This window comes from Lissotriton helveticus, chromosome 3_1, assembly GCF_964261635.1.
Source record: "Lissotriton helveticus chromosome 3_1, aLisHel1.1, whole genome shotgun sequence".
Lineage (NCBI taxonomy): Eukaryota > Metazoa > Chordata > Amphibia > Caudata > Salamandridae > Lissotriton > Lissotriton helveticus.
The window spans coordinates 753,093,521-753,111,571 of NC_136061.1; the positions used below are offsets into that span (position 1 = coordinate 753,093,521).

Here is an 18,051-nt window from a genome sequence, read left to right on the forward strand (position 1 = left end):
GCTGAGGAGGATATCTTTGAAGCTACGGCAACCCCAGAACCTAACGAAGAGGACATTGAAGAACTCTGCTCCAGAAGAGGAGGAAGAATTTGTAACTTTCGAGGAAGAATGGAACGACCTGAACAAGGGGTCTGTGGCCATCCCTTGAAGGCTTCTCCACCAGACGACATAGCCTTCTTACAACAGCCTCATCAAAGAGAAGCTGATGCATTTGGGGCCCCCTCTAGAAACTTAAGAACTATCCACCAAGGGGACACAATACCATCCAATGCTGCCAAGCATTCTAGACGAAGGCAAGAGGCATTCAAGGAGGGGCCTGCCTTAGCAAAGTGGGTAACTCCCAAGGTTTGAGAAATAGGGCCCTAAATACATCCAGGGGAACACAGTTGCAGACTCTTGTCACCCCAGCAAGGAGGAGAAACACTTGTTACTCCACTGGCCCACCTCCAGAGAGAGAAAGTAAAAGAATGGACATGTGGGGAGAAGGAGGCAGCAATGCAATGGTGCTTTGCAAACACTAATGCCTCCTCAGTTGGTGTGGTCACCAACAATGGAACAACATCTAAGAACTGATTAACAAGTTCCCAGAAGAGGATTAGAAAAGAGCAAAATCAACCATACAGAAGGGGAAGGAACTTAGCGAACATATCTGAAATCTGCCCTAGACGCAGCTGATGCAGCCAATTTCAAGAAGTCCAAACCTCCATAGTTAGCAAACTCTTCACATGAGACTCCCTGTTTGGAAGTGAGGTAGATGAATCCCTGCAACAAATGAAGGACTATGACTGGCAGGTCCAAAGGAGCCCTGCAGCAGAGGGGCACATTCAAAGGAGGTTTTTTTTTTATTGAGTTGGCTATATAAGCTACAAAAGTAAGGCTGGGCAACTGAAATATGTTGTTGGCGATGCCTTGAGTGTTCGGTCTGGGAATCATTTGGCAGCACAGCTTTCAACCTGACTTGTTGCTAGCACTATACAGAGTGAACTTTGGGTCTGCCCATTTCACTTCTGGCTTTCTTCTGCCAGCTGGGTTCAGCCATTAGCTTAAGATTGTCAATTACGTATTGGCTCGGCACAGTGGAGTATTCATCTAATCGAATGCTCTGCCCTTCTGCTTCTGTCTGGCTACATTGTTTTTCAAGAGACTGCTGCACAGCTATAACCCCCTTTAAGCTCCTGCTGGCCCCCTTTCTCCAGTGTGCTAACACTGCATGTGTTGGCACATTAATCCAAGTCTTTTTGACTTTGCCACTGCTTGATCTGCAAATGCTAATCTCGGGTCATATGAAGTCTGACAGACGAGGAAACTTGGTTGACTGCGACGAGGCCTAATTAATCCCAATGTGTGTGAGAACGAGATCTGTCATGGTCCGTGTAAGTACTCCAAAGAATCCAAATCCGCAAATGCTGCTCATTCTTCAGCATGTAAACCTCGGACAAATGTTGAAGTGAAACATGCTCCTGGCTAAGCAACTCATTTCAGACGACTCAGAAAAACCCCTGCCAGCATCTGGCTAAATCGGGTTTCTCCCAAATAAGCTTGATCAGTGCCCACTTAGTTATTACGAGTAGCCTGGCCCATCACTGTGAACCAAGGGTGGAGGAGCAAACATCTGCCCATCGCCCACTGTATTTCCTGTTCAACTGCACCCACCACAGCATGTTGAACAAAGCCACCATCTAAATTTACCACGTCTTAGCATGTAGTCAATTGGTGTGAGCTTGGCCCAGTTATGTCTCTCAGAAGGTGGAAATGTATGCAATTAAGTAATCTTCATTTGCTAGTTAATTAAAATCATTCCAAAAAGACAGTTCAGTACGGAATTTAAAAATCTGTAACGAATAAAGCCAATTTAGTGTATGCAGAATTGGGGCTGGTAGCACTAGGTCTGTGTAATTTGATCCTTGGATTTTTGAGCAAGGATACAGGTCAAAATTTGAGTTTTAGGCCTTCCTGTATCCCTGTGACTAAATCTGGGGAACTTGTAAGGAGCTCCCTAGCAGCTAAACCCATCCTAGGAATTTGCCATTTTCAAGGGTAAGGTGGCTATAAAATGAGAAGATCAGGGAACTGTTTGGACCTTTGTGTACCAAGATGTAGCCCCAGTGAGAAATTCTTCAAACAAAGACCGACCGTGGCATAGAGTATTTGGGAGCTGGCTATTTACTGTCGGCTTGCAAATTTATTGCATGTTTTACATACTCCTCATTCAAAACCTCATCACTCACAACTAAACAACCCAAACTCCACCATCATTCTAATAGTGGTATAAAACACACTCGGGGTATTGTTGCTCTTTATTAAGATTAATAACCTAATACTTCAGAATTCACGAACATTGCTTGTATTTCTACTAAAATGACCAGTTAACTTGCATCTGCTTTTCCGTACTTGGTTTTTGGCCCATTAGAAGGTCGAACAATTTAGATTCAAAAGTCATTAAAAACTGACATGAACATTAATATCCATGTGTGTAGTGTTAATTCCATAATATAGATGACTAGTTTGTAAGAGAATTGTTGGGTTCAAGCAGTTGTATTGTTAAATATCCATTCTGCACCTCTCCTCCCAAGTAGAGGTAGTGGACTGATACCGAAAAATGCTTATGGTTTTATGTAATAAACTATTAGGAAAGCCGAATATAGTGAAGAAACATTGGGCATTGTAACCTGAAGTCTAAAAATGTTGTTTGTTTTTGTTCTGTAGGTTTTGTTTCTCCCCACCCCGACCTTCCATTGAACAATATTCTTTTGAAGATTCTTAGTTGTCAAGCCGCCAAAGTGGAGAGTGCGATTGCAGAAGGGGGTGCTTCTCGTTTCGGGTAAGTTACATTTCTTTTCATTTACAACTTAAAATGATCGAATCGGATGTCATAATAGTTGTCTAGAGGTTTTAAAAAATGTTCATGTGTAAACGAAGATCCAGCTAGTTAAGTGTTGGAATTGTAAGATTAGTTGTTAAAGCAGATCACTGGTTTTAATTGGCTATTGTTCCTTTTCCACAACTTTGATATAGGGGTTTCATATAGGATTTAAAGCCTAAGATGCTCATGTTATTTTGAGAGTGGCCACTTGGATAAGTTTTTAGGGGTACGCCACGTTTGGGTTGGATGCTTATATGTACTTCAGTGCGTATATATAAAAACTTACACGGGGTGAATGATAGCCTGGGAAAATAAGTTTGCTAAATCTGCTCTCTCTTTATGTATAAAGGGTTAGACTCGGAAACTTCATTTGGAGGTATCTTTCTAAAAAACGAAGTATCTTGGTTCCTAAGGAAAGTGGCTAAAGCAGCTGGCCAAATCACGTATCCCAACCTGCTTAATCAGTCTTGTCAAGAAGGTTTTTCCTTTTTGAGCTCTTGCTAGTTAGCTTGCCAGAAATACCGATGACCGTACTAATCGAAAGCTGAAAGACTGATGGAAATGAGGCTTGACAGTGGCCAAAGAATTTCAGTCAAAATGTTGAGGATCCGTGATCTTATTTGCCTCTTTCTGCTTTAGGTGACCAATTTTAATTGGCTGTTGCATGGCGTCTGTCTCCTCGCATTGTACGGTTTTAAAGTTTAGCATATTCCAGGTCCACTGACAACGAATGCTCAGCTGCTTCGTGAATTACAGCCATACTTTGCCTAGAAAACCATAGTCCAAGAAGGGCAGTTGTCACAGGCAGCACCCTTGAATGTGTTTTCGTTTGCCAAGATGGCCCTTGCAGTTTTAGATTAATTATGTTTATTTTGAATCTAGATGGGGAATAGGTATGGACATGGCTCAACGTAAATCATCTTTTCTGCCTGCCTGGGAAATGCATCTAAATGAGCTGTGATCATCCATTGCAGTATGATCTAGGTTAACATAATAACATTTTTAATATTATTCATAGTCTGTTTTACAGACCTGTGCAGCATTGGATTTGTCGGAACCATTTTGAAAGCGTTGTACTTTCCCCTAGCCATAGAAAGGGTGGTAGCTTCTGAACAAGAGGGTTTGTTTCCTTATCAAGGCCCATACAATATTAAGACTATGAAACCTAATGTTGCTACATGAGCCAATTTGCCCTATTTTCCTGCTTTGCAGTACCACCAGTTAAGATATTTGTGTTGCTGAAGTATTCTGGATCCATGCTAATGTCTGGTCTTCTCCTGCTTATTTTTTTAAGACGTATTGGTTTGCACATTAATATTCCTGAGTTAGGACCGTCGTTGCAGTATTCTTTTGAGCTGTTCCCAAAGGCATCTCATGAGCGTGCCTCGGCAGAATGTTGGGAAGTGTTGTCCTCAGATTTTCATAATTCAGTTTTTTCTTTTCAGTATAGAATTTCAGTTCGTGTACAGTGAACTAGCATAACTAGGTACATTTCTAGATCTGCCTGACAATACTTATTGGAATAGACGGATTGCGAGACAGAATGGCTTTGTCTGTTTAGTAAGAAGTATCTTACAGATGTGAGAAGAGCTGTACATTTTAGGGAGGGGGGCGCTCATGAGACGGCTGGAGACACATATTGCACCACATGTCAGCCAATTTCCAGGTTTGCAAATTAGAATCATCCTTTTCAGCACTAGTCTGGCAGGCTGAACTGCAACAAAAAATGACATTGATCTTATTGATACCAGTGCTTCTTCGGGCGGAGGAGGAGGTAGGGGTGCACCTCAGCACTATCCCAAGACTGTCTGCAACGCTCTTCTGACATGCTGGCAACCTTGGAAAAGAAGTCCTACCTGCATGAGCCAATCAGAAGGCAGTCTTCGTTATGGCAATTGTACGCACCGCAATCCCCTACGGCCAGCAGGGCGCAAAGTTCAGGATTTTTTGTGTTACATTTTAAAATGCAAGTGTGAAAAGTGCATTCTTTTTGTAGCAAGGAAATTAAGTTTTCAACAATAAAAGGGTCATTCTGTTCCATTTTTATGAAAGTGTGAGAAACGCTTTTACCTGAATACTTAATGCCAGTTCTAGTTTCCATTCCACTTTTCTGTGAAGGATATTTTTTTAGTACAATATTTCTGACGGGATCTTGGTAGGTGACTTTTCATAAGCAGACCAACTAAGCGGTCTGTTTTGAATGGGTCCTCGAGGTGTGGCTCAATGGTTAGAGCGGCAGACCCTGATGCAGAGGCCCCCACAACGCTAAGGAAGCCTGGCCTCCACCTTGGGGGGTGCCCAGGAGTGGACACCTCACAGGGAAAGCCAGGATGGGTTCCACAGCGGTATTCGTACAAGCGCCTTGATACCCTTGCGGGTGAGTAGTGCGCTATACAAGTATCAATTTACAATTTAAACTGAGGGACTGCCTTCTCTGCATGGTCCCCCATTCCCTTAATTGAATTGTTGGACGGCAGTTTTTCTTTGAAATGGTGAAAGTGCCTATTTGGAAAGCGGCGTTTGGCGCACATGGTATCTTTACAGCATGTTTTTGTTTCTAGCCAACATATCCCTATACTTGATATCCACTTGCTTATTAAGTGCGGGCTCCATTCACCTTTCGTTGTTAAATATGACGTTCCCATGCCTCATTGAAAGCAGCCTTTTCATTCCCCACACCCCCTCTTCCTCTCTGGGTTTAAGCCAGCTTGAATTAGTCAATGTGCAACTAACTAGTTGCACATTGACTAATTCAAGCTGGCTGGTCCTTTGGTGTCTCGCTCAGGAAAAATAAACTAAGAATGGCACTCCCCTCAACTGGGAAATCTCAAACCATTGCATTCAATTCTACTTAATTAGAAGCTTGGTATTCCTTCAGGAACAACCCATAACTTAATACATGAATATTGGGTATGGTGGAACGTGATAACGCGCCTCCTATCCCCTTTCACATCCTTTTCTCCTCCGTCTCGCCCACAGCCACCTCGAACATCTTCGTGTGGGGACAAATGTGACCTTCCATATCATAACAACAATGCTCGTTTGTCCAGCGTGTAGCTGTATGGACTGCACCTCTAAATGGCTGCAAGTCTGCTTCATCATATTAAAAATGTAATGTAACTGGTCCATGACCTGTGGTCATGGGTCACCAGCAAACTGAAATATAGTTGTGACTAGCTATTTGAGAGACTGCTCCTAAAGCTTGATTTCCTCGTGGACTGCATAGATGGTTCTGACTGACCTGCGTCTATCCTAGTTACTGGCTTTTTTAAACTTGCCTTTAAGGAAACGTCTGATCCTACTATGGAGATCCAAACATGACCTTGATGTGGAGTGTACTGTTGTGTGATCTGACTTAATAACTCCTACCTAGAGTAAGCCATGGACGGTGAAATGCCTGAAGGGAGCAAATGGATTATGTACCTGGAGTGCAGTAGTATTGAGTGGGTTTGGATTGCTTAACTCCGTATGCAGCCCTGTAACCACTGAGCTAGCCTCTGTCCCCAAAGAACTACCACGTGCTCCAGCATGACTGCACAGAGAACAGTTTTCTATATTTGTGAGAGCAATCCGTTAATATATTTTTTTCCTTAAGCCTATATTCTGGGGAAAAGGCTCCACTTTTAGACTTTTGAGACATGTTAAGGAAAAACTAGATTTTTGATCACATTCACGGTTTTTCCTTTAAATACGGACAAAATCCATGTTTGAATGTTCATGGTAGTGAAACTGCCGGGGTTTCTATTAGTTGTAACACGGTTATAAAAAAAAAAAGTGGATGGCGTGAAGTACATTGGTCTTGCTATTTGGAGGGGGCACATGCTGTTGTGCGGGATAGGAGCCTTGACTGTGTACGTGACCTTTCTAAAACTAATTTCTAACAGTCATGTACACACCTTCCCAAGTCCAACTCCGTGATTAGGTTTCAATTTACGTTGCACACACTAAGCCACAACACCGCTCTCCTTGCCCTCATGCCCGACTAAACTGTCATGACACAAATTGTTTAAGATCAACTTTTCGTGCAGTTTGATTCCATAAGGTTAGTTCTAACGTGCATAGGTCTCCTTAATTTTGGGGTTGGTGAAAGGTTAACTGTGAAGAGACTAATTACCTAAGCTGGCTGATCCAGCAGCAGAAATATCTGCGTAGTCAAAATTCACCCGGTTCTCCACATTTCGCTGACCTTCAGGAAAGGCAGTTCAAATGACTTCGAATCTGGTTTTAGGTTTCTTGTGGTGTTGCCACTTTAGTCCATGAACTCTCAATTTAAAAGGGATTCTAGTTAAGGTTTGGCATTACTGGGCTGCTTGATTTAGGGGCAAGCATTGGCACACACTTGTGCTTAACTTTCACATCTGTTCTTGCGTATGGGGGGTGCACACTAAATACTGGGTCCTTGAAAAATACCAGCAGTTTAAAAGGGCAGTGAATTTGAGGTTACTTGATGCAACAATTTTTTCTTGGTATCGCTACCAAATCTGAAAATTGTCTGTATTCCATTGAGGAAATTCCACTACAGAATATTCTGTTTTGCAATCTTTGTTTATTTGGTTCATTGTCACTTTGGAAAGCTGGCTTACCTGTCCTTGTTTTCCTGTAGTTACTGTAACCTTTGCAATGCAAGTGGCATTAACTATTATGAATATTAAGAACGTAAGTACTCAATGAATGAATGGTAATCTTATAGACGTTGAGGTACCACATTGCTAACTCATTACAATATACTTCTTGCTAAATGGTAGTTTTTACTTTGTTTCAATGGTCAGGTCAAATTGAATTGATATGAAATAGGCTTGAGATATTGCTTTAATTTCATTATTTCTGATAACAGTGCTTCTTCGGGCGGAGGAGGAGGTAGGGGTGCACCTCAGCACTATCCCAAGACTGTCTGCAACAGGTATCAATACTTTGTTTTACTTAAACATTGTGGTAGTATTTTAATAGGCTATCATGTAGAAGTGGTGGCAGATACCAGCTCTAGTTACATTGTAGCCATTAATTTCTTGGTAACCAAAGCTTAAGTTGGTTTGTTGTTTACCACTAAGACTAACATACATGCTGCTTTCGTGATTCCAGTAATTATGCTTGGCACCTTACAATTTACAATTTGGCTATCATTGCTGAAAGAAAAGCCGTGCGTGCCTAAAAATTTAATTAAAAAGTGAAGTGAACAGTTTCATTTTGCACTTGTCCCAGTAGCATTCAGTACGGATGGTGCTGGGGATCCTGTGAATGCAGTCTGAGCTGGTGGGTTTCATAATTTGTCTCCATGGGGTGTGTAAGGCAGTGACTTATGTCTGTACATCAAACCTCCTCCAAAGCTGAATCACAGTGCTGAAAGCCATCATTTTGCTCTAGGAATGTTCATTGCAGTGCTTATTTTGTTTTTACGGACTTGATATCAATTGTATCACGTGACATCCAGATTTCTAGCCATTGCATTGCCCCCTTTTCGGATTGAATACTACATATTCGTGCAATATGACTTTTTTCGTTAGTCGTTGCATGTAGCAGATGTGTTGGGACATTGTGCTTTTGGAGCTTCATTGTTTCATGTACAAAGTAACTTTGAAGCAGTCTCCAAAGCCAACTTCCCTAAACAATATCACGGGTCAGTAGTCATTACCTATACAAACAACGTTTTACAATTTACAAGTAAGTTGCATATAATATATTAATGTTAACTATGCAGACTGCATTAACCTGATCCCCAAGTGCAAATATTAGGGAGCTACATGGGACTTGGTGTAAATTGAGGTCACAGCCGTTCCAATCGCTTTATTTAAATACTTCAGTGAAGCAGCACAGCATCTGCTTAGGACTTGCATTACTGGCATCGTCGTTCAGACGTCTGTTATCCGTAACTTGTCTGATAACAGCATGTTGAAACGTGAATGATTCACTCAACGTGATTTGAAGCTCCCCTTCTCATTTTGGCTCGTTGAACAGCATTTGCGCATAGGCTGCTTGAAAGGTATGATCAGTAGTTTTTGCTAGAAGTTTGAACTGCCCCAAACTCCCCATTAGCTGTTTACTTAACAAACGGGTGTATTTTCTAAACTCCACAGTTTGTGCAGTTGCATGCGGCGTGCGCTAGAGCGAGTAAATTGCGAGTTGTGCATGTCGACCATACAATTTCGCTACTCGCTGACTGTATTTTTTCCAAACTTAAGTTACTGTGTTATACATTGCCGACTTTTGATATAAAACTATAAATTGCCTTTAGTAAGAGCAGCTTACAGAAAACATGTCAATTCCAATATTTAAACATTAATTATGTTTGCATGCCCATTGCGCCCCCGCCCTGTTTTTAGTCTCATGCGTGAGGTGTTCCAGCCCTTCACTGGTTTGGCTTTTTTTAAATATGGACACCTGGCAATAAGTTTATTTTGAAACCCCCACTGGAATATCCATAAAGAGGTCTAAGCCATCTAAATCGATTAGCAGTTCAATGACCTCTTGGACGTGCCATTTAGTGTCCTGTATGGCCATTGTTCATGTTGAGCATATTGAATATATTTTGTACTTCAAGGAGCCTTTTGTCGGCTTTCTTCCATCTGCTTCTCTTGTTTCGGAGCCTCCAGCCTTCGGCTTGAGATATCGGTAAACACCCGTTGGATCAGCCCACACAAGCATTTTCGTTTAATAGTTTTTCCGTTGGCTGTGTATTCCACATCCATTGAAATATATGAAGGACTATTGTATATCTGAAATCGGTCGTTAAACTACCTAGTAGCACTGTATGGACCGAAAACTGACAAGCATCTGAATAAGTGATGCAGGACAAGGTTTGCTCTTTTTACTGTATCATCAATTTTCAGGTCTCTTGCACACCCAATTAAGCATTGGTAGACTGCGTGCACGTGCCGGCTGCTGATGTGATACACATGCCTTTATTTTAGTAGTGCTTTTTAAAAAATTGTGTACACAGTGAAATCTAAAGAAGTTTAATTCGAAGAATGAATATTTTAGGACGAGAGCCTAGATGTCATTTAGCTTGATCGGTTGCCATGAATGTTATGAACTTCTTATGACGGGTGGTGTTGAATCGTTACAGTGCAATTTGACTTGTCGTTACTTTTGTTAGAATATTTTTTTATTTTCGTAGCGAGTACCTGGGGAAAACCCCAGGGCCTGGCGTTCAGAAATGGATTCCTTCACGAAGCACTAGACGAGATGTCAATCCCACTAACAACTCCGCAATTAACCCTGCGAACAACTCCGCAAGTGAGAAAGAACGGCATGATGCAATTTTTAGGAAAGTACGAGGGTAAGTTGTGCCAGCTACACTTCTACTTAGTTTGAGTTATATAAAATGGGCTTTCTAATATGCACTGATGTACCACAGATCCTCAATTGCTTCCTGTGCTGCGCTTTTTTTGGGGCTGCAAATTAGTGTAAATCATCATTGACCTTATCCGTGTATTCTTTTGCTGAAGTAAATAAAGATTGCACTTTATAGGTTTAGCTTGGGATGTGGTAATGAAATGCTTTGTGCTCTACAGTTTTAGGAATGACAACATCCCTCGCATTTTCCATGGAAATAAATGTTGCTTTCAAGTGTTTGTGCGTCTGTTAGCGTTTTTTTTTTGTGTAAGAGGCCACTACTATTGTGAATTTAAAAAAAATCACTAAATTTTGGAGCCTTAATTGGTAACCTACTTTGTTTGACAAGTTCGATAACATCCTGGAGCCTGAGTGTAAGATCTTTTCATGCAGGCAAGCGGCTCCTGAAAGTATTGGGTCTTACATCTACCTCCAGATGACTGAAGTGATCCTTGTGTTTGAAGCTATGGACTCTCTGGGTACAGAATGCCATTCCTGACCCAGGACGGAGAAGTACAAGCACTCCCCCCCCCCCCCCAAGGACCCACCCTACATCCAGAGAATGGTCACTGCAGACTCCATCATTGCGGCAACAGCAAGGAAAAGAGCCAATGTCCCGTCAACGTCTGGACCACCTCCAGACAAGGAGAGCTGAAGGATGGACCTGACTGGAAGGAAGATCGAGAGAAATGCTGCAAACGCACTGGCGCATGGCCAATTCAAACGCCCTGCTGAACAGACACCAACACCAGACCCTGGACGACCTGGGCCAGTTACTCAAACATCTCCCACAAGAACACCAGCAGAGAGCTACTAACCTGGTAGAGGAGGGGAAGAATGTGGCAAATTAATGCCTAAAAACAGCACTGGACGGTGCAGACACAGCCAGCAGACTTATGATGCTGGGCATCACGGCAAGGAGACAAACCTGGCTCAGAATATCAGGGTTTAAACCTGAGGTGCAACACAATATCCTGAACACCCCGTTCAACGGCGAAACACTGTTCGGAGCTCGGGTGGACGAAAAGCTCACCCAGCTGAAAAAGGACCATGACACCGCAAGATCCATGGGGGCCTTGCAGTTCAGAGGGACAAAGAGAGGAACCCCGTCACGGAGACCAAACTGGAGAGGGGAAACCAGCCGGGCACGTCGCACCAGACCTTCCACCAGTCACACCAGGGCGACACTCTGACGCAACAGGCCAGCAAAAACAACACTGGCAATACCAACAGAGGGGCCAGTCCTTTCGCGGGGAAGGGGAATGGCCGGGGAAACAGAAGAGGTGGACAACATCCCACCTCCAAGTGACTCTGCCACACTACCAGTGCACACCCTCTCAACAACTCCAGGTGGTGGGGCACACATACAAAAAAGGAGTGGCTCGGACTACACATGCAAGAGCACGTAACACCGGTGGGAGGAAGATTGAACCGTTTCTACCATGAGTGGAAGAAAATAACTACAGAGACGTGGATTCTCAACACCATACAGTACGGTTACTGCATAGAGTTGGAAAAGACACCAACAAACAGAAAACCAAAAAGAGCACTAGCAAACAAGGAACTAGAGCTACTTCAAAGGGAAGCACAAGAACTCTTGTTGAAGGAGGCTATCGAGCCTGTACCTCCCGTAGAGGAACAAGAGGGTGTACTTCCTGGTACCAAAGGTAGACGAAACGATGAGACCCATCCTGAACCTAAGGTTCCTCAACAAATACATGAAAAACCAAAAATTCAAAATGACGTTCCTGCAAGAGGTCCTTCCACAGATACAAGGCGGGGACTTCATGGTCACTATAGACCTCAAAGATGCCTACCTGCACATCCCAATGAACAGGCGGCACAAACATTTGCTAAGATATGTCATCAACACAAATCACTATCAATTCACGGCACTGGCATTCGGACTAAAATCGGCACCAAGGGTATTTACAAAGTGCCTTGCAGCAGTCTCCGCACACTTAAGGAGGAAAGGGATCCATGTATACCCTTACCTGGACGACTGGCTAGTAAAGGCAAGATCATACAAGACATGCAACGGCACGCACGGCGAGTGACAGATACACTAATGGCCCTGGGTTTCTCCATCCACTGGTGAAAATCCTCAATGAATCAGAACAAGTAAACCTTTTCCTGGGTGCGCAGATCAACACCATACAGAAGGTGTTCCCCAGCGAGAAGAGACCGCTGGCACTGGTGAAGGAGGCGCGCCTCCACCGGAAGGGGCGTCCTCTGACAGTGAGGGCGGCGAGCAAGATGATGGGCATGATGGCCTCATGCATACACATAGTGCCGAATGTACAACTCCACATGAGACCACTTCAGGAGTGACTACAGGACCAATGGTCACAAGCTACAGGTTGTTGGGAAGATCTAGTGGTTGTAACGCACGCAGTGCACGAGGAGATATCCTGGTGGAACAAAGGAAACCACAAAAGGGAAACCTCTAACACCACCAACTGTGACCATCACCAGACGCATCCCAGAAGGGATGGGGAGCACACATGAAAAAGCTCAGTGAGGGGTCTGTGGATACCAGCGGATGCGGTCAAACACATCAATTACCTGGAACTAAAGACCGTGTTCCTCGCACTAAAGGCATTCCAGACGAAGCTGTACAACTAAACCGTGTTGATCCAGAGAGACAACACCACAACGATGTTCTACATAAACCAGCCGAGAGGAACACAATCGGTCCCGCTGTCAGAACTAGCGCAGGAAATATGGAAATGGGCCAACCCACCTAAAATAGATCTACTGGCGAATCACCTACCAGGGAAGGACAACGTGGAAGCGGACTGGCTCAGCAGACAGACATCGGCTTCACACGAATGGGAGCTCAATGCCCAAGAGACAAGGAGACTGTTCGACAGGTGGGGAACACCATCAATAGACCTGTTTGCAACACGCCAGAATGCAAAATGAGGGTCACTGGGGAATGCCCTATGGATAAGCTGGTCAAAGACATTTGCTTACACTTTTCTGCCGATCCCCCTAATACACAAGGTACTCTGCAAATGCAGAACAAGCAACATGACCCTGATACTGGTGGCACCACAATAAGCCAGACAGACCTGGTACTCGCAGATTATGGAGATGACCGAGTGCACCACACAGATTTGGGAGGAGGAAAGACCTACTCTGCATGCAAAACTGAGAGGTGTTGCATCCAGACCAGAAAGCCGCAGACTGGCTCCTGAGGACATAGAATTTGCACACCTTAAATTACCTGAGAGCACCCTGAAGGTACTTAGAGAGGCGAAGACCTAGCACGCGGAAGTGCTACGTGGCCAAATGGAAGAGGTTCACATTATGGTGCAGAAAGGAAAAACTGCAGAACAAAATGACAAGAGACACAACGGTGCTTAAATACCTCACGCACCTGCTAGAGGCTAATCTGAGCTCATCCTTGCTAAGGGTACACCTGGCAGCCAAAGTCGCGTATACTAGAGGAGAGACGGGGAAGAGCTGCTTTACTTCACAAATTGTAAAAAGATTCTTGGAAGGGGCAAAGAGGATCGCACCGCCAAAGAGGTTACCAGCACCCGCGTGGAACATCAACCTAGTACTAACGGAACTCATGAAAGCGCCTTTTGAACCGATCCACAGGGCCTCCCTACAAATGTTAACCTTGAAGACCGTTTTCCTGGTGGCAATCACCTCGCTGCGCAGGGTGAGTGAGTTACAGGCGTTAACGCTACAAGAACCCTACATACAAATTCACAACGATAGGGTGGTGATGAGAACGGACCCACACTTTATGCCAAAGGTGGTGTCTAAGTTCCACACCAACCAAACTATTCAAATACCTGGTTTCTTCCAAAAACCAACGACAAACGCAGAAAGGGCACTGCACACTCTGGACGCCAGACGAGCTGTCATGCACTACATAGAGAGAACGAAGGATCACAGAAAAACATAACCATTTTTTGTGTCATTCGCAGACTGTTTAATGGGAAAAGCAGTTACTAAGGGAGGGGACAATTGCACGATGGATCGCGCAAGCAATACAATTCTGCCACAAACAAGCTGGGCAAGAACTGGCAGAGGGGCCACGGGCCCATTCAACCAGGAAAAAGGGAGCAACAATAGCCTTCCTGGCTAACACTCCCATTCAGGACATATGCCTGGCAGCAACATGAGCTTCAGTGCACGTTCACAATACACTACTGTGTGGACATACAAATGAACAAAGAAGCACAAGTGGGACAGAAGGTGCTTCAACACATATTCAAAAATCGAAGCTCATCTTCCACCCAGCCGCCACAATGATAACAAACCGCTACAAAGTCGATGCACAGCATAGTGAATCCAGAAAGATTCACACTGCAAAACGAATAGTTTCTTACCTGTCTGAGTAGTTTTGCAGAAGATCTTTCTGGCTTCACTAGCGCACCCACCCACCTCCGCCAGAAAGATGAGACTGGATTAAGAGGTGGTAAAAACGGGGCAAAGACTTGAACATACTTTAAGGAAAAAGCGGTGAAACAAATATTCAAACATTGCCATACTATTCGGAAACAAAACCCAAACGGGGAAGAAAAGAATCCGAAGATGGTGCCCAAGGGTGGAAGCTTCTGCAGGAAGCATGCCGACGTCACAGGAAGGACACCAAAAGGTGGGACGTCGACGCCCACGCCCACCTGGGCTACGAAAAAACAAAAAAAGAAGAGTACGATTCCGGACCCAACCACTAGACCGCAGAATAATGCACAGCATAGTGAATCCAGAAAGATCTTCAAGCTGCAAAACGACACCGACAGGTAAACTATTCGTTCTGGTGCAATTACACCTCTTCACCTGCAGGGGATGCCCTTCTCCAGACATCCCCTACTCAGCCCTTCACTCCATGAAGCACTTTTCAATTCACCCTGAGCTGAAGAACAAAAGTTCCAGCCCAGAAGGTTTAAAATGCAGGCTGAGCCCTGGAGGGGTTATTCTTTCCAATCCCCAAGACACTTAAGGTGGGACTTTTCACTTCGTGCAGGGGGGAGACTGCTTCTCCAGCAGCTACCCAGCACCTGCACATTCATGTGGTGGTGACCTCGTCCTCCTGGCGCCACCACAAGCAAAGAACATGCGGTTTTGACCCTGCAGGCCGGTCCTGGCCTGTAAGGCATTATGGGTAGGCTCGCATATGGAAGCAACAGTTCTCCCGCTGTGCTGGGGAGAGCCGCACTCAGCTTTATGGCGTTCCGCGCCGCCTCCTGGGCCTCGTGAGGGGCCAGGTCCCACCAGGACCCCCAGGTAAGAGGATGCGGCTCAGGGAGCCCGGCCGCTCTGCCAGTTGTTGGGGGGGGGGGGGGGGGCTCAGTCCCACCCGGGCCCCCTACGCAGACTGTTGTTCCGCAGGTCCCGGGTGGGTCGCATGTCGCCTGTCCTTGAGGGCAGCCGGAAGTCCATTTCTGATCTGCGGGCAGACGCTGGGCCTCTTTCTGCTTAAGTGGGCCTTCGGGGGAGTGCGATGTCACTCCCCCAACTCACTTCGGGGGCCAGGGATGGGGTACCGGGCCCCTGAACATCTTTGGGGGGGGGGCTGCAACAGCGCTCCCCCTCACTCTGCCACCTCGGTCCCGGAGATGGGGTCCCGAGCCCCTCCTGGATGGGGTTGCGTGACGGCGCGCCCCATCACAGTTTACGTCGGGGGCCAGGGTAGGTTTCTGGCACCCCATGGGGACATTTTCTCAGGGAGCGCGAGCGCGATGGCGCTCCCTGGCTTTCCTCCTCGGGGGGGGGGGGGGGGGGCGGGGGGGGGTGCATCTTCGGTGGGGGCCAGGGTGGGCTCCTGGCCCCCCTGCAGGGCACTTTAATGGGGAGCGTGGCGGCGCTCCCCGGATTTACTTCTCCTTGGGGGCAGCCCCTGGGACCTTACCAACCCCGGGGGCATCTCTGCGGCGGAGCCCCGTGCGGTTCGTCGTCTGTCTTCTTAGGGGTCAAAGGTCACCTACCTTCCCGGGGCCATATCTCAGCCCCTGGGTGTCCGATCTGCCCCATTTTTGCATCTTCTTGCTCCTGCTGTTGTCCCCCAGCCAATGGGAGCACTCCTTCGCCCTCTGGGTCTCCAAGAGGGTGCATTCTGCAGGGAGCGGTCTTCACTGGCTCCCTGCGCCTCTCTTCTCCCTGCACAGAGGCCCCTGCTTCTGCGCACCGGTCCTGGGCGCTTTCTCTGGTGCTGTTAGGGGTCTTGTTTACAGTCAAGGGGGGGTCTCTTCTTCCAACTGCCAATTCCCCGGCTCCAGCACCTTCCGCCTCATCAGACCACACCCCAGAGAGAGCTTCTCTTCCTGTGCAAGTACTTTTTAAAAGTTGAGTAGTGGGCTGGCAGGAAGTCTCGGTGTGTCCTATCAAACAGCGACACATCACTTCTATGCCCCTGCTCCCTCCTTGTCCAGCCTCTGGGTGGTTCAAAATGGAGTCGTCCAGTGTATCTGGCCACATGGCCCCTTTTCCCTCAGTGCTGCCTGGCACCCAGCGACAGCAGTTGATGGATCGGCTTGTAGCTCCACCTATCTTTTCTCCGGGGGGGGGGGGGGGGGGGGGAAGAAGATCTTCACTCTGGGAAGAAAGGTAATTAATCTAACCTGCCAGGGCCAGACCCCAACCAGAGAAATATGACCTTTCCGGACGACCCAAAAGCAGTACAAATATGACTTTGGACTCTGCAGAATACTTCTTTTCACATTATCTACAAGGGGCTTTAGTGCATATCTGGAATCTGTAGGCCTTGTGGACGTTACTCTAGCCATGGGTTCCTCCTCCCCAGAAGGGAATAATGAAGTGAAAAACACAGTAAAACACACTGACTTTCCCTGGCATATTTCCTTCCAGTGTATAAAGCCTATTCCATGTCACCACCCAATTCTGCATAAGTCCTGCCACACCATTCACTCTGTAGCTGCTCCTGGACTGCGCATGCTAGGAATCTCCCCTACGCAGCCCCTACAAGTGTGCACACGCATGTACACATGTCTGCATGTAACCAGCGTGGTGCCCAATACTCCAGCTGCTGGGTAGCGGCCTAGTCGAGCTAGGGGGACACCAGTAAAACCTCAATGCAGTCTCCATTATGAGTTCAATGTGGGTGAGGCCCAGATTATGAGGCTCTCCTACAGTTAAATCTCAACAATTAGGTGCTCAAAAAGCGAAAAATCCGGGCAGCCCCTAGTGTCAGAACCACCTTCTAACACTCCTGTACATAACTTCACCTCCGAAACCCAGCAGGTCAGTAAGGGCGTCCCCCAAGGATCGGTGCTCTCGCCTTAGCTTTTCAATATCTGTATGGAAACACTTTCCAAATTACTCAGGAAAGCCAACATCCGCTTCCACCTCTACGCGGACGATACACAACTATCTGGAAACTTACTCTCTCAAAAAGCAGGCCAAGCCAGGAATCTGAGAAGCTCCAACTCCTCCTGCTCATCGTACCTAAAACTAGAAAGAAAAAAACAGCGGACTGCTCGTTCACTGGAAACGCCCCCAAAATCTGGAATTCCAGCACATCAGAACTATTTCATCTTTTGTGGAATTCAAAAGGCAACTCCAATCCTTGTTCCTTATCCGCTCCCTCGGTTGCGGATAACCGGGGCCAGTAAGCAACCCCTGTACTATTGTGACTACAACTAATCATGTAACCAAAGAAGTTCGGCAGCACAATCCTGTTCCGCTTACTATGTTACTCCTTGAATGCTAATACCTTTCATGTCATGTTTATGCAGATCTGTCTTTCCCTTACTGTAAAGCGCTCTGTTACCTCCGGGTCTTGACCGCGCTATAGAAAACTTCCTAAATAAAATAAATTGTTTGAAATAAGGGGGGTGAATTTGTGAGAACAATAGTATAAGGGAAATGAGGAGGGTGGA

At 45.9% G+C, this 18,051-nt stretch overlaps 1 protein-coding gene across 3 annotated transcripts in view; it reads left to right on the forward strand.

The window, feature by feature from the left end:
- The window catches only part of EIF4G2 (eukaryotic translation initiation factor 4 gamma 2), a 216,676-nt gene that overhangs the window by 10,169 nt on the left and 188,456 nt on the right, over positions 1-18,051 (forward strand). For 2 of the 3 annotated variants that reach the window (XM_078680944.1, XM_078680941.1), the window contains 3 exons: positions 2,707-2,821; positions 7,698-7,763; positions 9,975-10,136. Coding sequence is in view for 2 of the 3 variants with exons in the window: in XM_078680941.1 (XP_078537067.1) it covers positions 2,707-2,821; positions 7,698-7,763; positions 9,975-10,136 (343 nt within the window). In the remaining variant the exon portion in view is untranslated. The remainder of the gene's footprint in view (positions 1-2,706; positions 2,822-7,697; positions 7,764-9,974; positions 10,137-18,051) is intronic. The other variant, XM_078680943.1, reaches the window with a different exon arrangement.